General features: G+C 45.6%; 3 protein-coding genes across 3 annotated transcripts; 2 read left to right on the forward strand and 1 right to left on the reverse strand.

Annotated features, from left to right (window-relative positions):
• Window positions 1-797: 797 nt before the first annotated feature.
• On the forward strand, window positions 798-3,750 carry LOC9655101 (probable plastidic glucose transporter 2). The gene is made up of 13 exons (XM_002983404.2): window positions 798-1,512; window positions 1,599-1,716; window positions 1,768-1,835; window positions 1,887-2,019; window positions 2,086-2,185; window positions 2,246-2,358; window positions 2,411-2,504; window positions 2,567-2,720; window positions 2,777-2,923; window positions 2,985-3,058; window positions 3,117-3,205; window positions 3,264-3,378; window positions 3,450-3,750. The coding sequence occupies exons 1-13, from the start codon at window positions 798-800 to the stop codon at window positions 3,639-3,641; spliced, it is 2,112 nt and encodes a 703-aa protein (XP_002983450.2). The 3' UTR covers window positions 3,642-3,750.
• A 1,047-nt stretch (window positions 3,751-4,797) lies between these two features.
• Window positions 4,798-6,043, reverse strand: LOC9654938. Its single transcript, XM_002983496.2, has 4 exons — window positions 5,538-6,043; window positions 5,215-5,303; window positions 5,001-5,139; window positions 4,798-4,940 (listed from the first exon to the last, which is right to left on the reverse strand). Exons 1-4 carry the CDS (start codon window positions 5,716-5,718, stop codon window positions 4,879-4,881), a joined length of 471 nt encoding a protein of 156 aa, XP_002983542.1. The 5' UTR covers window positions 5,719-6,043; the 3' UTR covers window positions 4,798-4,878.
• A 7,191-nt stretch (window positions 6,044-13,234) lies between these two features.
• On the forward strand, window positions 13,235-14,844 carry LOC9655102 (serpin-ZXA). The gene is made up of 2 exons (XM_002983405.2): window positions 13,235-13,732; window positions 13,991-14,844. The coding sequence occupies exons 1-2, from the start codon at window positions 13,292-13,294 to the stop codon at window positions 14,774-14,776; spliced, it is 1,227 nt and encodes a 408-aa protein (XP_002983451.2). The 5' UTR covers window positions 13,235-13,291; the 3' UTR covers window positions 14,777-14,844.
• The last annotated feature ends 1,359 nt before the right edge of the window (window positions 14,845-16,203 follow it).

Raw genomic sequence — 16,203 nt, forward strand, 5'->3', positions numbered from 1 at the left:
ACAAGCATGAATAAGTATTTCAGGTGAGAGGAGAAAGAATAAGTAGCTAGGAATGAAATATTACAATGGTGATGATGTATTAATTTCTGATACTTTATGAGTTTGTAATAAAGTTTAGAAATTTAGGATTTATATTAATTACCATAAAATATACATTTGAACATTTCTTATAATAATAATTATTTTTTATTCACTTAACATCTATATGAGAAATATATTTAGAATAATACATCAAATTATTCAACAGTAATTACATTGTATTCTTCAATTAATATAAACTGAAGCACTTGAAAAAGAAAATAAAATAAAAATGATTTGAGCAAAACTATTTATTTACTATTGTGAGTGTTTAAGATATGGAAATAAGTATATTAATAATTGGGGTTTCAAAGAATGAATGAATCAGATTTAATCCCAAATATACAGCCCACATGCTATAGTACTATAATTAACTATATATATATATATATATATATATATATATATATATATATATAAATATATATATATATATATATATATATATAAATATAAACACACACACACACATATAGTTATTTTTATTTATATTTTAAATATATGCAAAATTATATAAAAGTCTATAGCAGAAATGGCTCCCATTTAGTCCTGTAATTCTGGATCGGAATTTTATAGGTCATAATCGAAGATTGGTTGTTTTTGTCCCGCGACTTTTGAGCTTCCCGCTTCTTCTTCTCTGTCTAGTTCTTATAAAAGGAAGAACAGCGTCTTCTCGTATTCACAGCATCGATCGAAATGCTGGCTTCCAAGCACCGATTATGACTACGGATCCATCTCCTGGTGACCGATCCAAGGCGACGCATTCTTCCAATTCTCTCCCAGGGCACCCATCCGCTGGTCTCATTTGTAGGCGCCCGATTCTTCCACACGCCAGGAGCGGCGCTCTAGGGCTTTCGCAGGCGCTCGAGGCGCCCGAGGCGACGATCTGCCACAGGTCACAGCAAGGATTCTTCTGGACTCGCACGAAATCGTCAAGCTGCAAGTGTAAATCCGTGGTGCGAGCCAGGCGCCCGGGCAGGCGGTTGGATTTCGTGGCTCTCCCCGTTCGCTTCCAGGCTCCGAGAACAGGAAATATAGGTCATCTAGGGGAATATGGAGGAGGAAGAGCCTCCAGATCTAGATCGCCAGCGCGCGGCTCCTCGACGATTGTGACAACAGCAAGATCGGCATCGTCCAGAGCAGCGCCGCGATCGGTGGAGCTGATCTGTCGAAGCGGCGGCGGCAGCAACGAGAATTTCCCCGGGAGCAGCACGACCTTCCAAGAATCAAGGGGAGATCGTCCGAGGAGCAGCAGCGGCAGCCAGGGTTTGGTCGATTCTCTCAAGAACACCAGTGGACTGCTCGTGCTCGCCAAGGAGGAGGAGAGGAACATCTCTAATCCCGTCGTGAAGCTCAAGATCGGGGAGACTTCTCGATACATCCGCCTACTGGCGACGCCATCGGCACGGGAGGACCAGCAGCGATCAGCTCCAGGTTTCTTTGTAATGCATAGCTCCCGTGTTCTTGATCTTCTCTGCGTGTTCTTGGCCGAATTCATGGATGTTTTCTTTCTGTGGCAGAGGCAGGCGATCCTCCAGTGACATTTCCATCACATCGCTCCGATCCGCCTTGGGATCTCTCGCTTCCTCACGTCGCTGTGGCCACGATCGCATCCGTCCTGTTTGGCTACCACATCGGGTACTTTTCTTTGAATTTTCTTCCCTTGCGAATAACTTTTCTTCGTTCCAGAGTTGTGAATGTGCCACTCCAGTACATCGCTCAGGACCTCGGATTTGGCGGAAGCGCCATAGCCCAAGGTGCTGTGCTCTGAAAAATTTAGAGTTCTTGGTGATGAGACCGGGGCGCAGGGCTGCTGGTGAGTCTGCTCCTTGGAGGCGCGTTTGTAGGATGCGCAGCGAGTGGCCTCATCGCGGATGGCGTCGGGCGGCGCCGCGCGTTTCAGCTGAGCAGCGTTCCTATGATCGCCGGAGCCATTTTGTGGTATGTATGTTTCTCTTGGTTTTATTTATTCCCTCTTTGTTTTCTCATGCCTTGCGATCAATGTAGTGCGTCTTCTATGTCTCTCAAGATGATGCTCTATGGCCGATTTCTCGTGGGCGTGGGATTGGGACTCAGTGGACCACTCGCTTCTCTCTATGTTTCTGAGGTAAGATAGCCATACCCAAGAGTTTTGTCATAGTTAGTTCCATCCTTTTCTTTCTTTCAGATTTCTCCGACGGCTGTGAGGGGTGCGTATGGAAGCTTGCTCCAAGTTGCTGGATGCTGTGGGATCCTTGGAGCACTTGTAGCTGGATTTCCCTCCTCTTCCATCATCGGCTGGTGAACTTCAATCACTTGAATGTGTTTCGATTGTCAAGTTAAGAAATTGCAGGTGGAGGGTTTGCTTTTGGATATCAACAGGACCTGCTGTCTTACTTGCGGTAGCAATGCAGTTTTGTGCTGAGAGCCCTCGCTGGCTTTTCAAGGTAGACTCTCTTTTGTTTTTTATTTTTCCTTTCCCACTTTTCCGAATGATGCTGTGCTACAGAGGAAGCAATATGGGAAAGCCGAGATGTCGCTGGAACGACTCTGGGGCCCCATGCACGTCAAAGAAGCGATGTTCGATCTTCTGGTAAAAGAGCAGCTTGAAGCCGGGCGAAGACGTTCATGGTGTGATTTATTCGATCGGCAGTATTCTAGAGGTACGCATACAGCTCTTTTTTTATGCAACACTTGTTTCCAAAACTTCACTCTGCAGTTGTCCTGATTGGAGCTGCACTTTTTGCGTTCCAACAGCTCGCAGGAATCAACGCTGTGTTCTACTTTTCGTCCACGGTTTTCAGGCAGGCGGGAATCACTTCGGACGTCTACGCGAGCATATGTGTTGGAATAGCAAATCTTTTCGGTACGTCTCTCCATATTCGAGGTGGTCGAAAGATCTGAGCCTGCTTATGCCGTTTATGTAGCATCTTTACTGGCAACGTACCTCATGGACAGGCAAGGCAGGAGACCGCTTTTGATCTTTAGCTTCTCTGGCATGGTATAGAAGTTTAAAAACCTTCCAACTGTATATCTCCTTCTTTTTCTTGATGTTGCAGGCTGTAGCCATGGCGATTCAAGCGTCAGCAGCTGCATTCCCGCTGCTAGCACCAATTCAGGGCAGTCTCGCCGTCTTTTCGACTCTAACGTAAGCAAACGTTTCTTTATTTCTCACTACCTTGTCTTGTGAGGGAAAAAAAATGCAGGTACGTGATGATGTTCGCGCTGGGAGCCGGGCCGGTTCCAGGCCTCTTGTTACCCGAGCTCTTTGCGGATGGTATCAGAGCCAAGGCCATGTCAATAGCAATGTGTATCCACTGGGTAAGCGCAATGGGATTTTCTCGGCCGAGACTGTCACTGAGAAGAAGCTTTGTTTCTCTTTGATGCCACAGATTGTCAACTTTGTGGTTGGCCTCACCTTCCTACAGCTGCTTCACAAATACGGCGCAGCGGCCCTCTACGCGTTCTTCGCCATGGTTTGCGTTGTGGCGGCCGTTTTCGTGAGCCAGATGATATTTGAGACGCGGGGGAAGACGCTGGACGAGATCCAGGCGCTGCTACTTACATCAGAGCCCCCAACGTGAAAGAGTCTGATCAATTATATCTGTAAATGTTGTTCTAGATCCCATAAGATCCGCAGATATAATTCGGTGTTTAGAACCGTAAACAAAAGGTAAGCATATGTTTGATTGAGGAGGTCTTGTGCAAGCATTATCACAGTTATAACATTCATCAGTTATATGCTGTCATAAGCTGTCATCGTCCAAGTTAAGACACCACAATGCATATAGATTGTTATCTCAAATAATTGTACCGAACAACCATTCCCCACAACCTTGTTCTATAATCCTGTTTTTCCAATCATATGAGAGTTCCCATGTGATGGAATATAGATCATGCTTTAAACTCTAGCACTGGCTTGTTACTTGGGATGAAAGGAGAAGACCTGTGTAGTGAAGAGCTGCAAACTCGAGTGGTGACAGCAAAATCCTTTTTGGTGACAACCCCAAGCAGTTCGACATTGAGGTTGGATCCAGTTTCGTTCAAGAAGCTGGTCCTCTGTGTATACATATTATTAATTCTGGCCTTTTATGACAAACAAAGACTTGGAGAGATAATGACATTTGTAAACATATTTTTGTCAGAATTTCTGGCCTTTCGTGGCAAACGAGAGCTAATGACATCGGGTTTGTCATGTTTGTGCCATGTTTAATTTGAGGCTTAGATTTTTTATGGTGATTAGAAAGCGTATGTAGGGAAGACAAACTCGGGCAGATCATCCAGGCTGAAAAAGGGGGGTTGCTTTTGCGACGCAAGCAACCCTTTCCCCCCTCCGCCGCCACCACCGGCGTCGCCAAATCTCAATAAACTAGTCGGAATTGGAGAGGTGAACCGCGGAGCATCGATCGCACCGACAGGCGGGGCCACGACAAATTCAGGGACGTAGGGCTCGTCCATCGCGCCCGCGCCGCCTCCGATTCCACTCATTCCACTCCAATTGCCGCCATGGGGGACTGAGCAATCAGCTGTTCTTACCTGTGGGCCGAATCGAGCAAAGGGATGAGCGTCGCCCTCAGGGGGCGAATTCGATGGTGCGAACGACCTCCCATGGTTATAATTGATGCTTCGGCTGCGCTTACCCCCTCTCTTTCCCCGTCGCCTCCTTCGCTTCAAGCTAATTGGATCCATCGCGCTCCACAAACCCTAAAAAACCTTTGCTCTTTTTCTAGGGCTCCTCCCTTCCCGGGAAATCGAATTTGAAAACCTTTTATATACGAATAATAAAGGATGCCTTCTCTCGTGTGACTGTGTGTGTGATTTTTACACCTTTTCTTTGCGTTTCTTGACGCCTTCAAGCCTCTTCTTCCGCCACTCCTCGAGCGCTGCTTGGAAGGGAAGCCTTGAGATTTTTTTTGACAGTCACGAAAGGAATCAGAGGTTACCTTGCTGATTTATCTGGTTGTTCACTTCCTTGAGCTCCTTGAGACGCTGCGCGAGCACGTCTGCGGCTCTCTGCCGGGCATTGCCGATTTCTTTGGTCCTGGACACATCGGAATCGGCCTCGTCTTGAATCTCCTTCACCTGGATTCGCAACACCATTTGTTGTTTTAGCTCACTTTGTTCTTGCGATCTAAAGAGAGAAAAGAAAGAACAAACCCGTCTCATAAGTTCGTGAGGCTCCACTGCTTTCCGGGCCTCCAGCGACTCTCGTATTTTCTGGAGCTCCTCCTCGGAGTACTTAGTCGCTGGAATGAAATCGAGTAAGGTTCAAAGAAAAAAATAGTTTTTTGTCAAAGCGAGAAAGAAGGAGAGACGTCCCCGCTTGACAAGTTCTTCCTTTGGCCAGGCACATTTTCCTAGAGCTGAATTTTTCTCATACGAAAGAAAGAAAAAAAGGAAGAACGAAAGAAGGAAAGAAGGAAGAACGAACGAGAGAGGAAAAGAAGACGAAAACGAAGGAAAGAAAGAGGCAAGCTTACCGTGACCACCACGAGCAACGCTAGCTAACGAGGAGCTCAAGTAGCGGGGACCTAGCAAGCTGTGAAGAACATAGAGCACCGCGATCAAATTCACGGTGCAAATCAGCATGGTGACCCTCCTGTACGAGCATTTCACGGATCTTTCCCCCGATCCATTGCCTCCCGCAGCAGTCTGTGCCATATGACCTAGCCCACCAGCAATTGCGCACCAAGACCTAGAACTCCAGCGCCCATCGCCGCCTCACCGCCTCACCGCCGCCGCTGCCCCCGGGCGTCGTCTCGGCGCCGCCGCAGACGCCACTGCCTCCCAGCGCATCTAAATTGCGTTGCTTGAGCAGCACGCAAGAAGCCGCATTTAAAGGGGCGGGCAGCGATCGCGGAGATGAATCAGCTCGCGGCAGCCCGCCGGAGCTCGGATTGCGATGTGCGGCCAAGGAATAGCGCCGATCTTGCGTACCCTGGCGCGGGATTCTCTCACACAGCGCACACCCGCCCAAAAAGCCCAATCCCGGAATATAATTTTACTAGTATTTATATTATTTTACAGATAGGATTAAAGATAAACGTGGACTTACTGTTGTGTTAATAATAAATTTGATAATTATTTTCAAACTTTTTTTTCCAAATAAATTTATATTGCATCTATAACAATACAATAATATAATTTATTTATAATAACTTAAAAACATAAATAGTTATATCATTTTAAAGATAGCATATACTATGTTATATTGTCCTAATGTTTATTGTTTGGATGAATTTATTATTTGTGATAAAAGTTACTTTGCATAATAAATATATATATATGCAATAAATTAATATTATAAAAGTCTAAAGGATAAAAATTTGGTTATGTGAGGGCCAAGTGTACAGCTACGATGCCGTATACTAATATTAGCGTAGTGGATTTTGGTAGCCGTCGGATTGGTTTCAATCCGGACCACTCGCTCCTGTATATAAGCTAGGGTTTTTGGGTTAATTGATATGCACATTTCTGTATTCCCTTTCCATATTCCATGCACTCACATTGGTGGAGGTGAGGGGCACCTTTGATTGTCCCTGGGGAGTGCTTGGATTTGGGATTTCGGTTTAGATCTAGCTTTTGCATTGTCTAGATCTAGCTTTTTCCATTTCCTTTCTTTTGTTCTTTCCTTTCAGGATTTTGGTTTAGATTTAGCTTTTTGCATTGTCTAGATCTACCATTTCTTTCTAGCTTTTTGTCATTTCTCTTCTTTTGCTCTTTCTTTCTCATTCATTTTCATGGCCGATCCGCAATCTCCTCCTTTGACTCTAGAGCAGCAGTTGGTTCAATTGCTTGATGCTATGCGCCTGCAATTGAACAACCAAACTCAGTTGATGGCGGCGTTCACGGCACATGGTACAACTCCTCCTGCTTTTGGTGCCAATCCTCGCGTTCGGCCGGAGTTCTTTCGTGGGAATCCTGGGGATGATGTGTACCATTGGTTCGATCACTTCACGGTGATTGCCACATATCATTCTTGGGATGATGCTCGGCGTTTGCGTGAGTTCCCCACATGTCTTCAAGGGACGGCATTGCAGTGGTACAATGGATTGAGCGCAGCTACTCGTGGCGATTGGAGTGTTCTTCCGGACGTCTTCAAACGCGCCTTCGGACACGCCGACGATTGTGATGATGCCTTCCAACAATTGCATCGTCTTCACCAAGGGCCATCTGAGTCGGTGATGCAATTTGGCGTTCATTTCCGAAGTCTTTTGCTTCGTGCGGAGCCAAATATGTCGGAGCGGATCAAGCTAGGAATGCTGTGGCCAGCACTTCGTCAAGATCTTGTCGGACTTGTGCATGCACTTGCTCCTGCCACTCTTGACGATGCTCTTCGCTTGGCACAACGTTATGCGACGTCGCCTCTTCCACTTCTTGCTACACGTCCTTCAGCTCCACTTCCTATGAGTGATGGTCCTGTTCCCATGGAGGTTGATGCTGCTGCTACTCGAGTCCAAGGACAAGGGCGAGGACGTGGTCGTGGCCGTGACATTCGTTGCTGGGCGTGTGATGAAGTTGGTCATACTTATCGGCGTTGTCGGCGCTTTCCGGATTGGCGACCTCCATTTCCTGGGTGGAGACCTTGGCGTCAGCAACGTCCCGTTGGTGCTGCTGCGGTGGAAGGTTTGGATACCGAGGTGCATTCGGGAAACGAGGAGTCGCGCGAGTAATGGAGGGACCTTGCACGAATAAGTTAGTGACCCTTCCATCTTTCTTTCGGGAGTATCATCAAGGGGTTCACTCGGCACCGGTTCATCCAGTGTTTACTTTCCAAGCTCGTTTTTATAACAAGAGGTCTCCTATTCTTCTCTCCGTGTTGGTTGATACAGGTTCGAGTTTATCTTCTATTGCTCGACCTGTTGCCACACGTTGTCGTCTACACTTGCGTCGTGCGGCAGATCCAGTTTTCATTCTTTATGGCAACGGCCGTACACATGCATGTGCACGAGATGAGGCGGACCTGGTTGTGCGTGTGGGCGATCTCGAGCTTGAGTTGCAGTCGTTGCGGGTGGTGCCGAGTCAAGCTTTTGACCTCATTCTTGGTATGGATTGGTTGCAGCACAATCATGCCAAGTGTGACTTTGAGGCTTTTCCCCCTTGTCTCATACTTCCTTATGTTTCATCCATTCCTCTCACTTCTGTACCTCTTCGTCCCTCTACTTCTACCTTTGCTTCCATTACTTTTGTTCCCCCATTATTTCCTCTTGTGTTTCCATCTTGTTCTGCTCTTCCCTTTTCCGATCCCTCCGATGATCTTTGTGTTGCAGCTGTTGATCGGCTCATGAAGGAGTATTCTGATCTCTTTGAATTTGACCTATCGTCTGGGGCCAAGATTGCCACACGTCATCCCATTCCAACCGGGGATGCTCGTCCAATCAAGGTTCCTGTTCGTCGTCGGTCACCCAAGGAGATCAAGATTTTACGTGCAAACGTTAAGGAGATGTTGGAGAAGGGTGTTATTCGGAAGTCGCGGAGTCCTTGGGCATGTGAACCTCATCTTGTGACGAAGCCTGATGGGAGTATTCGTTTCTGCATCGACTATCGTCCGTTAAATGAAGTGACGATCCCGGACGTGTACCCTCTTCCTCACACTGCTGATCTCTTGGATCGTCTGGGGCGAAGTCGTTGGTTCACCAAGCTAGATCTTGCTTCTGGGTATTGGCAAGTACCGATGGCTGAAGACGATATTCCTAAGACTGCTTTTCGTACACCATTTGGTTTGTACGAGTTTTTGGTGATGCCGTTTGGTTTGAACAATGCTCCAGCAACTTTTCAGCGAATGATGGACGAGGTTCTTTGCGATATGCCAGAGGTGACGGCTGACTTCATTGATGATGTCTTGATCCACTCGGAGGGGACGTGGGAGGAGCATGTTCGTGATGTTTGTAAAGTGTTGGATCGGCTACGCGACGTTGGTTTAAAGCTGAAGCGGTCGAAGTGCGTGTTTGGGTCCAAGGACACAACTTATCTTGGGTACCGTATTTCTCGTGAGGGTTTGCAAGTTGATCCTGACAAACTTGTGGCTGTTCTAAAGTTCCCTACTCCGAAGTGTGTGAATGATGTGCAGCGCTTTTTGGGTAAGGTGCAGTATCTCGGTCGTTTTGTGGATCATCTTTCCGATCGCACTTTACCATTGCGAGCGTTGCTGAAGTCATCAACGTCATCTTTCATCTGGTCTCCCGATTGTGAGCGGGCATTCGTGAATCTCAAAGAGCTATTGACGACTCCTCCGGTTTTGGCATATCCTGACTACACTCGACCTTTTATTTTGCGCGTGGATGCTTCTGACATTGGTCTTGGAGGTGTGTTGATGCAAGAGAGCTCGAGTGTGCCTGGTCAGCGCCATCCCATTGCATACATAAGCCGTACATTACAACCAGCAGAGATGAACTACTCCACGACGGAGAAGGAGTGTTTAGCAGCAGTCTGGGGTTTCGAGAAACTTCATGCCTATCTACATGGTTCTCGGACGTTACTTGAAGGTGACCATGCTGCTGTTACTTCATTATTGAAGCGGAAGAACCTGGTTGGTCGTACGGCTCGATGGGCTTTGAAGCTTCAGATATATGATTTCGATGTTGTTCATCGCCCAGGGAGTTCTATGGCTGATGCTGATGCCCTTTCTCGAGCTCCTCTTCCTTCTCCACTCACTTCTCATGTTTCTGATGAACCTGTTGTTCTAGCATCTGTGGATTTTCTAGATGAGGATTCTGTGCCGTCGGCGGTTGCTGTCCTTGACGTTCAGTGTCCACAGGGCGTAGAGCAAGATCTACCTTCTCTGGATGAGGTTCGCGAGGCTCAAAAGATTGAGCCGTGGATTCGAAGGCTTCGAGATGGGTTTGAGAATCCTGCATCACTTGCTGATGACTTGCCTTTTCGGCATTTACATTCTCAATATCGCCTTGAAGATGGCCTTCTTTATTTTGTGGGGACGGATCCTGATGCTCATTTACGGCTGGTGGTGCCTTCGGTGTTTATTCCGCGGTTTCTCCATGCCTACCATGATTCTCCTATTCTAGGTGGGCATATGGGACACCGTCGTGTCACCGAGAAGTTGCGCAGATCTTTCTATTGGCCAGAGATGCGACGTGATATTATCCGGTATGTGCGTAGCTGCGTTTGGTGCCAAGCTCGTAATACTCCCCCTTGTGCTGCGGAAGGACGGTTGGAGTCAATTGCAGTTTCTCGTCCGTTTGAGTTGGTGGCGTTTGATCTTATGGGACCTTTTCCGCGATCGACTGCTGGCAATGAGTATGTTATTATTGCTTCTGACTACTTGACTCGTTGGGTGGAAGTTGGTGCTCTTGCTAGTGCCTCTGCAACTGCTGTTGGATACTTCCTCCTCAATCGAGTGGTGTTCCAGCATTCTTGTCCAGAACGGATTCTTTCGGATAATGGTCCTACATTTATGGCTGAGGTATTTCATGTTTTGACATCTCGGTTGGGGATACGCCACACTTTTACGAGTGCTTATCATCCACAATCAGACGGTCTGGTGGAACGGCTTGTTCGGACATTCAAAGGGATGATTGCGAAGTATGTGAACTTTCAACATTCGGATTGGGATGGTTATTTGCCGTCTCTTCGGTATGCTTATGTCACAGGGGTGCAGAGTTCTGTTGGTGCTTCACCATATAAACTTCTATATGGTCATGATCCAATATTACCAACAGAGCTAGGTTTACCTTCGCGATTGCCACGAGCTCCTGATGCTAGGTCATGGGATCAATATTTGACAAGCATTCTTCCACTTGTCCGAGCAGAGTCTACTGAACACTTAGGCCGCATACAAGTGGGACAACAACGGCGCTACAATTCCCATCATCGTCCACCAGCGGAGCACAAAGTGGATGATTTGGTGTTAGTCCGTTTTCCCCATCTTACGGTGCGTGGTTTATCTAAGGGGCTCCTTGCGCAGTGGAAAGGACCGTATCGGGTGTTGCGGCAAGTTGGACCACAAGTTTATGAGGTTCGGCATGACGTTCAGCAGGCTGATCCTCCGGAGATTGTGCATGTGCAGCGGTTAAAACGCTTCATACAGAGGGATCAGGAGCAGTTAATACCGTCTACAGATCCACCGATGCCTCCTCCTGACGTTCCTCCAGATCCCGGCCCATCTACAAGAGAACCCTGACGGCCTTCCATTATTCCGAGAGGAGGGGATGATGTGAGGGCCAAGTGTACGGCTACGATGCCGTATACTAATATTAGCGTAGTGGATTTTGGTAGCCGTCGGATTGGTTTCAATCCGGACCACTCGCTCCTGTATATAAGCTAAGGTTTTTGGGTTAATTGATATGCACATTTCTGTATTCCCTTTCCATATTCCATGCACTCACAGTTATATTATGATAATTTAATATCAATTCATTTAATATTTTAAACAAACTTATACTTTAAGCTTTTCTGTTAATATTTTCATTTTGAAATGTTTTAAAATGACTTTTTCAACTTTGAAATATATAATTTGACATTTAACCTCGTTTCTTTTATATAAACTTCTTCCTATCATAGACAATCACAAAGTAATTATTATATTAACTTATTATGAGGTATTTAATTATAATTTAACTTACATATCTAACTAAAATATTTTTATAGTTACAATAAACTTGAAACTAATATAGTTTAAAATATCTAATCATTCATTTTTGTTTTAAAGACAGCTAATATATGACAAATTAATTCTATGAGTGCTCAAGATGATGGGAATAAATATATTAATTAGGGTTTAAACCTCTACTTATATACATAAATAGATGGACCAGATTTGGAAGTTCTTTACATTATAGTACTATAATTAAAGTATTACTTAGGTAATATATATATATATATATATATATATATACAAACTTTACACTATCCTCCTTTCCAGAAAATGAAAAGATGATAATAATAAGTTAAATGAAATATTTGAAGGTTTTGTTACATGATTATAAACTACTATAACTTAAAACTCTTATGGAATCACTAATATTATTATTGATAACTATGAGTGAAACAAAATTCAAAGTTATAGCACAAGTATTAGTCGACTAAGACTACTAATGTACTAGTTGCAACTCTATATGGTCCAAAACTTTCAAATCTGGTCCATCTATTCATGTATATAAGTAGGGGTTTTAACCCCAATTAATATATTTATTCCCATATCTTAAGTACTCATAGAACTAATTTATCACATTTTAAAATTGGCTGCCAAAACAAAAATTAATTATTAGATGTTTTAAACTATATTAATTTCAATTTTATTAGTAATTATAGTGTTTAGGGTGCCACTACTAACCTTGAAGCCTAACACTAAATTAAAGGAAAGGACTTTAATAAGTCATTGCAATCTACAAAATGCTATTATAGCAAATAATACATCCCACTTTTAACAACTCTATTAACTTAAACTCATAATCATTTACTTTCCTTGGGTTAGCATTTAAGACTTGTATTAACTCAGATTTATCACTTTCATCTTCATCTAACACCACATATAGGGTGTTAGACTCACTCCATTTATTTTTTACATCCTTTTTATACATTTTTCAAAGGAAAAAGAAGTTTTGAAACATTTGATTTGTTATGCTAATTTTTATTTTACTATTTATATTCAACCTCACTCCATTATTACATTTATTTAGTTGGGTTCATACTCATTCCACTACCATATCCACTCATTCTCACTCTAGTATTAAGACTAGACTCCCATCCATCCTTTATACCCCCTCCTCCCAACAAAAAAGTGTTTAAAGCATTAACACAAAAAAGGAGAAAATGAGAAAAGTTGAGGAAGAAATATTATGGAAGAAGAAAAAATGGATAAATAAGCATTACCAACTATTAAAGTGGAAATAAATAAGGAAATGTGGTTAAAGCTCAAAGAATAGAAGAACTTTTATAATAAAACACTTTAACCACCATAAGATAAATATAAATATATGCTCAAGATATAGAAATAATTATATTGATTGGGATTTATACCCTTATTTATGTACGGAGCAGATTTAATCCCGAATAAACAATTCATATGCTATATTATTAATATGTACAATTCATGTTTTAAAAACATTTTTAAAATTTCAACTTTGAGGCAATGGGTGGCACTGCTTTCTGCGATTCGTCAAGGTATTTCACTGTGATCAATCTATGACGTGTCCATGACCTTTAAAAAGAGCGCGTGCCAGGCAACAACACACTAATCTCATTAGGTCATCTTCACTAGCATACCACCACCACCGACATGGAGCTGGTCCGGATGATCCACGATCAGACGAGCTTCACGCTCGATCTCTACAAGCAGGTATGGCAGCAGCAGCAGCAGGAATCCAAGCCACAGGGCAGCAGCACCGATCGAGAGGAGCAGCACAACGAGAAGAATGTGGTGCTGTCTCCGCTTAGCATTGCCATGGCCATGGCGATGGCGGCCGCGGGAGCAAAGGGCCAGACGCTGGAGCAGCTCACCTCCGTGGTCAGGCTGCCAAACGGGTCTCTCATGCACGATTTCGCGCAGCAGCTCAATTCGGTGCTGCTGGGCGTGGCGCGATCGGATCCCCGCGCGCCGGAGCTCAGCCTCGCCAATGGAGTCTGGGTGGAGCAGAGCTTGAAGCTCCGCGGCGAGTACAAGGAGATCATCGAGAAGAACTATGGAGCTTCTGCCAGGCCCGTGGATTTCAAGAACAAGGTAAAGTTTGCTCTTCACTTTCTCTCTTCTTTGATTGGAGCGACTGTTTTGCTTTTTCTCAAGTGCTCATGGTTTTCTCTCTTCACTGCTTGATGGTCGATAGATTGTATTTTTCTTTGGGCGATCGTGATTTTTCTTCTTTGATCGATGTGATCGATGTGATTCATGAATCGTCTTTCCTTCGAGCTTGGGCGATCATGAATTGCTTTGTTTCTTTGAGTTCTTGGATAGTTCTCACATAGCGAACTGAGATGCCAGGCACAAGAATCCCGCGGTCTCGTCAACTCGTGGGTGGCGGAGGCAACCAAGAAGAAGATCGAGGAGCTCCTCCCCGAGGGCTCGGTGGATCCCCAAACCCGCCTCATCCTCGCCAGCGCGATCTACTTCAAGGGCGCCTGGCAGAAGCAGCTGGATCCATCGCAAACCCGCGACGGGATCTTCCACCTCCCCAGCGGCAAGACCAAGCAAGTCCCCATGATGCGCAGCAGCAAGAAGCACTTTATCAAGAACCACGGCTCCTTCAAGGTCCTCCGCCTCCCCTACCAGCGCGGCGACGACCCACGCAGCTTTTCCATGTACGTTCTCCTCCCGGCCGAGCTCCAGGGCCTGCCGGCGCTCGTCAGCAGCCTCCACGACGCCGAATCCATGGGAAACGCGCTCGCGGGCATCCACGAGGTGGAAGTGGGCGATTTCCAGCTCCCGAAGTTCAAGATCTCGCTGGTGGTCCAGGCGCCGGCGCTGCTCAAGCGGATGGGCTTGGACCTCGCATTCTCGCCGCCGCACGCCGACTTCTCGGGCATGGTGGAAGGCTCTCCGGGGGACGATCTCTTCATCTCGGACGTTTTCCACAAGGCGTTTGTGGAGGTGAACGAGGAGGGGACCGAGGCCGCCGCCGCCAGCGCCGCGGTGGTGACACTCCGGGCTTTGAATGTGCAGATGGAGCCCGAAGACTTCGTGGCGGATCATCCGTTTATGTTTTTGGTGAGAGAGGATGCCACTGGGGTGGTGCTCTTCGTCGGACACGTAAACGATCCAAGTGTTTGAGTACAGCTACGCTAGTACTAGATCTATAGTATTTTTTTGTTTGACTTTCTAAAACAAAAGTTAGCGCATGGTTTTCTGTCCAGGCCAGAGGATCTGATTAACAAGGTTGCGCTTGACGTGCCACCTTGCGGTTCACGGTGAATCAAATGATTTTCAAATGGAAATACCAGAGGAACACTACTGCTAATTTCTTGCAAAGATCACGTTGAGAAACCTGAGAAGATTGTCACGGACAACAAGCTAAGCGGAGAAACACCTGGTAAGATTGGGAGCTTGGCCATTCCCTCGCAACGTTTCTCGGCTTGTCCACCTACGTCCAAGACAACAATCTGAGCGGTGAAATCCCTGTGGAGCTTGCCAGGCTTCCAAGCTTGTTCAAAACGTGTGTGGCTCTTCCAAAACAGCTTCGATGGCGAGATCCCGAAAAGAGTTTGGCCTCCACTCCGAGCTCGAGGAGTCCGACGGAGCGCTCAATCGCCTCGACGACGGACCGCTGCCGCCAAACATCTACCATAGAGACACTCTCAAGTTACCTGAGGGCGATCCAAGCTCCTTGTGTACGTCAAGCCTGCGTGATTTCGAGATCTCTGGTAACCGGTTCCAAAGCAGCGTTCCAGCGATGGTCTTTCTGACTCTCTCTAGCAACCGGCTCAGTGGCGAGCTCCTTGCAGGACTTGGAAGCTTGCCAATTCTCGGGCTCCATTCGGCCCAGCTACTTTTACCATAGTGGTCATGCTCGATCTCTCGAGGAAAAACTTAAGTGGCAATGTCGATCACCAGCAACAGCCATCTTGTGTTCCTAGATCTGAGCCATATAAATAATACTGCCTAGGAGCAAAGAACTGTTAACCATGCACAATTACAAGCTCGGCTGAGTGGAAAACAATCTATAATGTGTTCATAAAGAGCACATAAACAGTGCATAATAATCCTACACAATGTGATAAATTATAAACTTCCAATTGCTCAAAATGATAAGAGTTGAGTCGCAAATTATTTTTACTTTCAAATCAAGTTGGTGAGAATCCGAGGTAGGTGCAATAGATAGGTCCATGCTCCCACAAGTCGCATACATTAAGATCAAGCAGATAAAATGGTAGTTCACAAGGCTAGCTCATCCTTTCCGACAAGGGAGTGTTTAAGATGGTGATTTGCGTCGGCTGGAATCCAATAATGCAGAGAAAACAGTGGTTGCTGCTCAAAACATCTGGAGACAATGGTTTCTGTCCAGGCCAATTTCTCGCCGCTAGAGGATCTGATTAACAAGACTCACGAAGATGGTCGTATTGCCAAAGCGGCGCTTGACCTGCCACCTTACTCGGCTATCCAGGAAAACAAATCCTTGCATGAAGTGGTTGACGATGAATTTCAATGGCAATAACAGTTCCTTTGACGGGGCCAAAGGAACACTTTTCATATTTACTTCA

The sequence above is a fragment of the Selaginella moellendorffii genome, unplaced genomic scaffold, assembly GCF_000143415.4.
Source record: "Selaginella moellendorffii unplaced genomic scaffold, v1.0 SELMOscaffold_58, whole genome shotgun sequence".
NCBI lineage: Eukaryota > Viridiplantae > Streptophyta > Lycopodiopsida > Selaginellales > Selaginellaceae > Selaginella > Selaginella moellendorffii.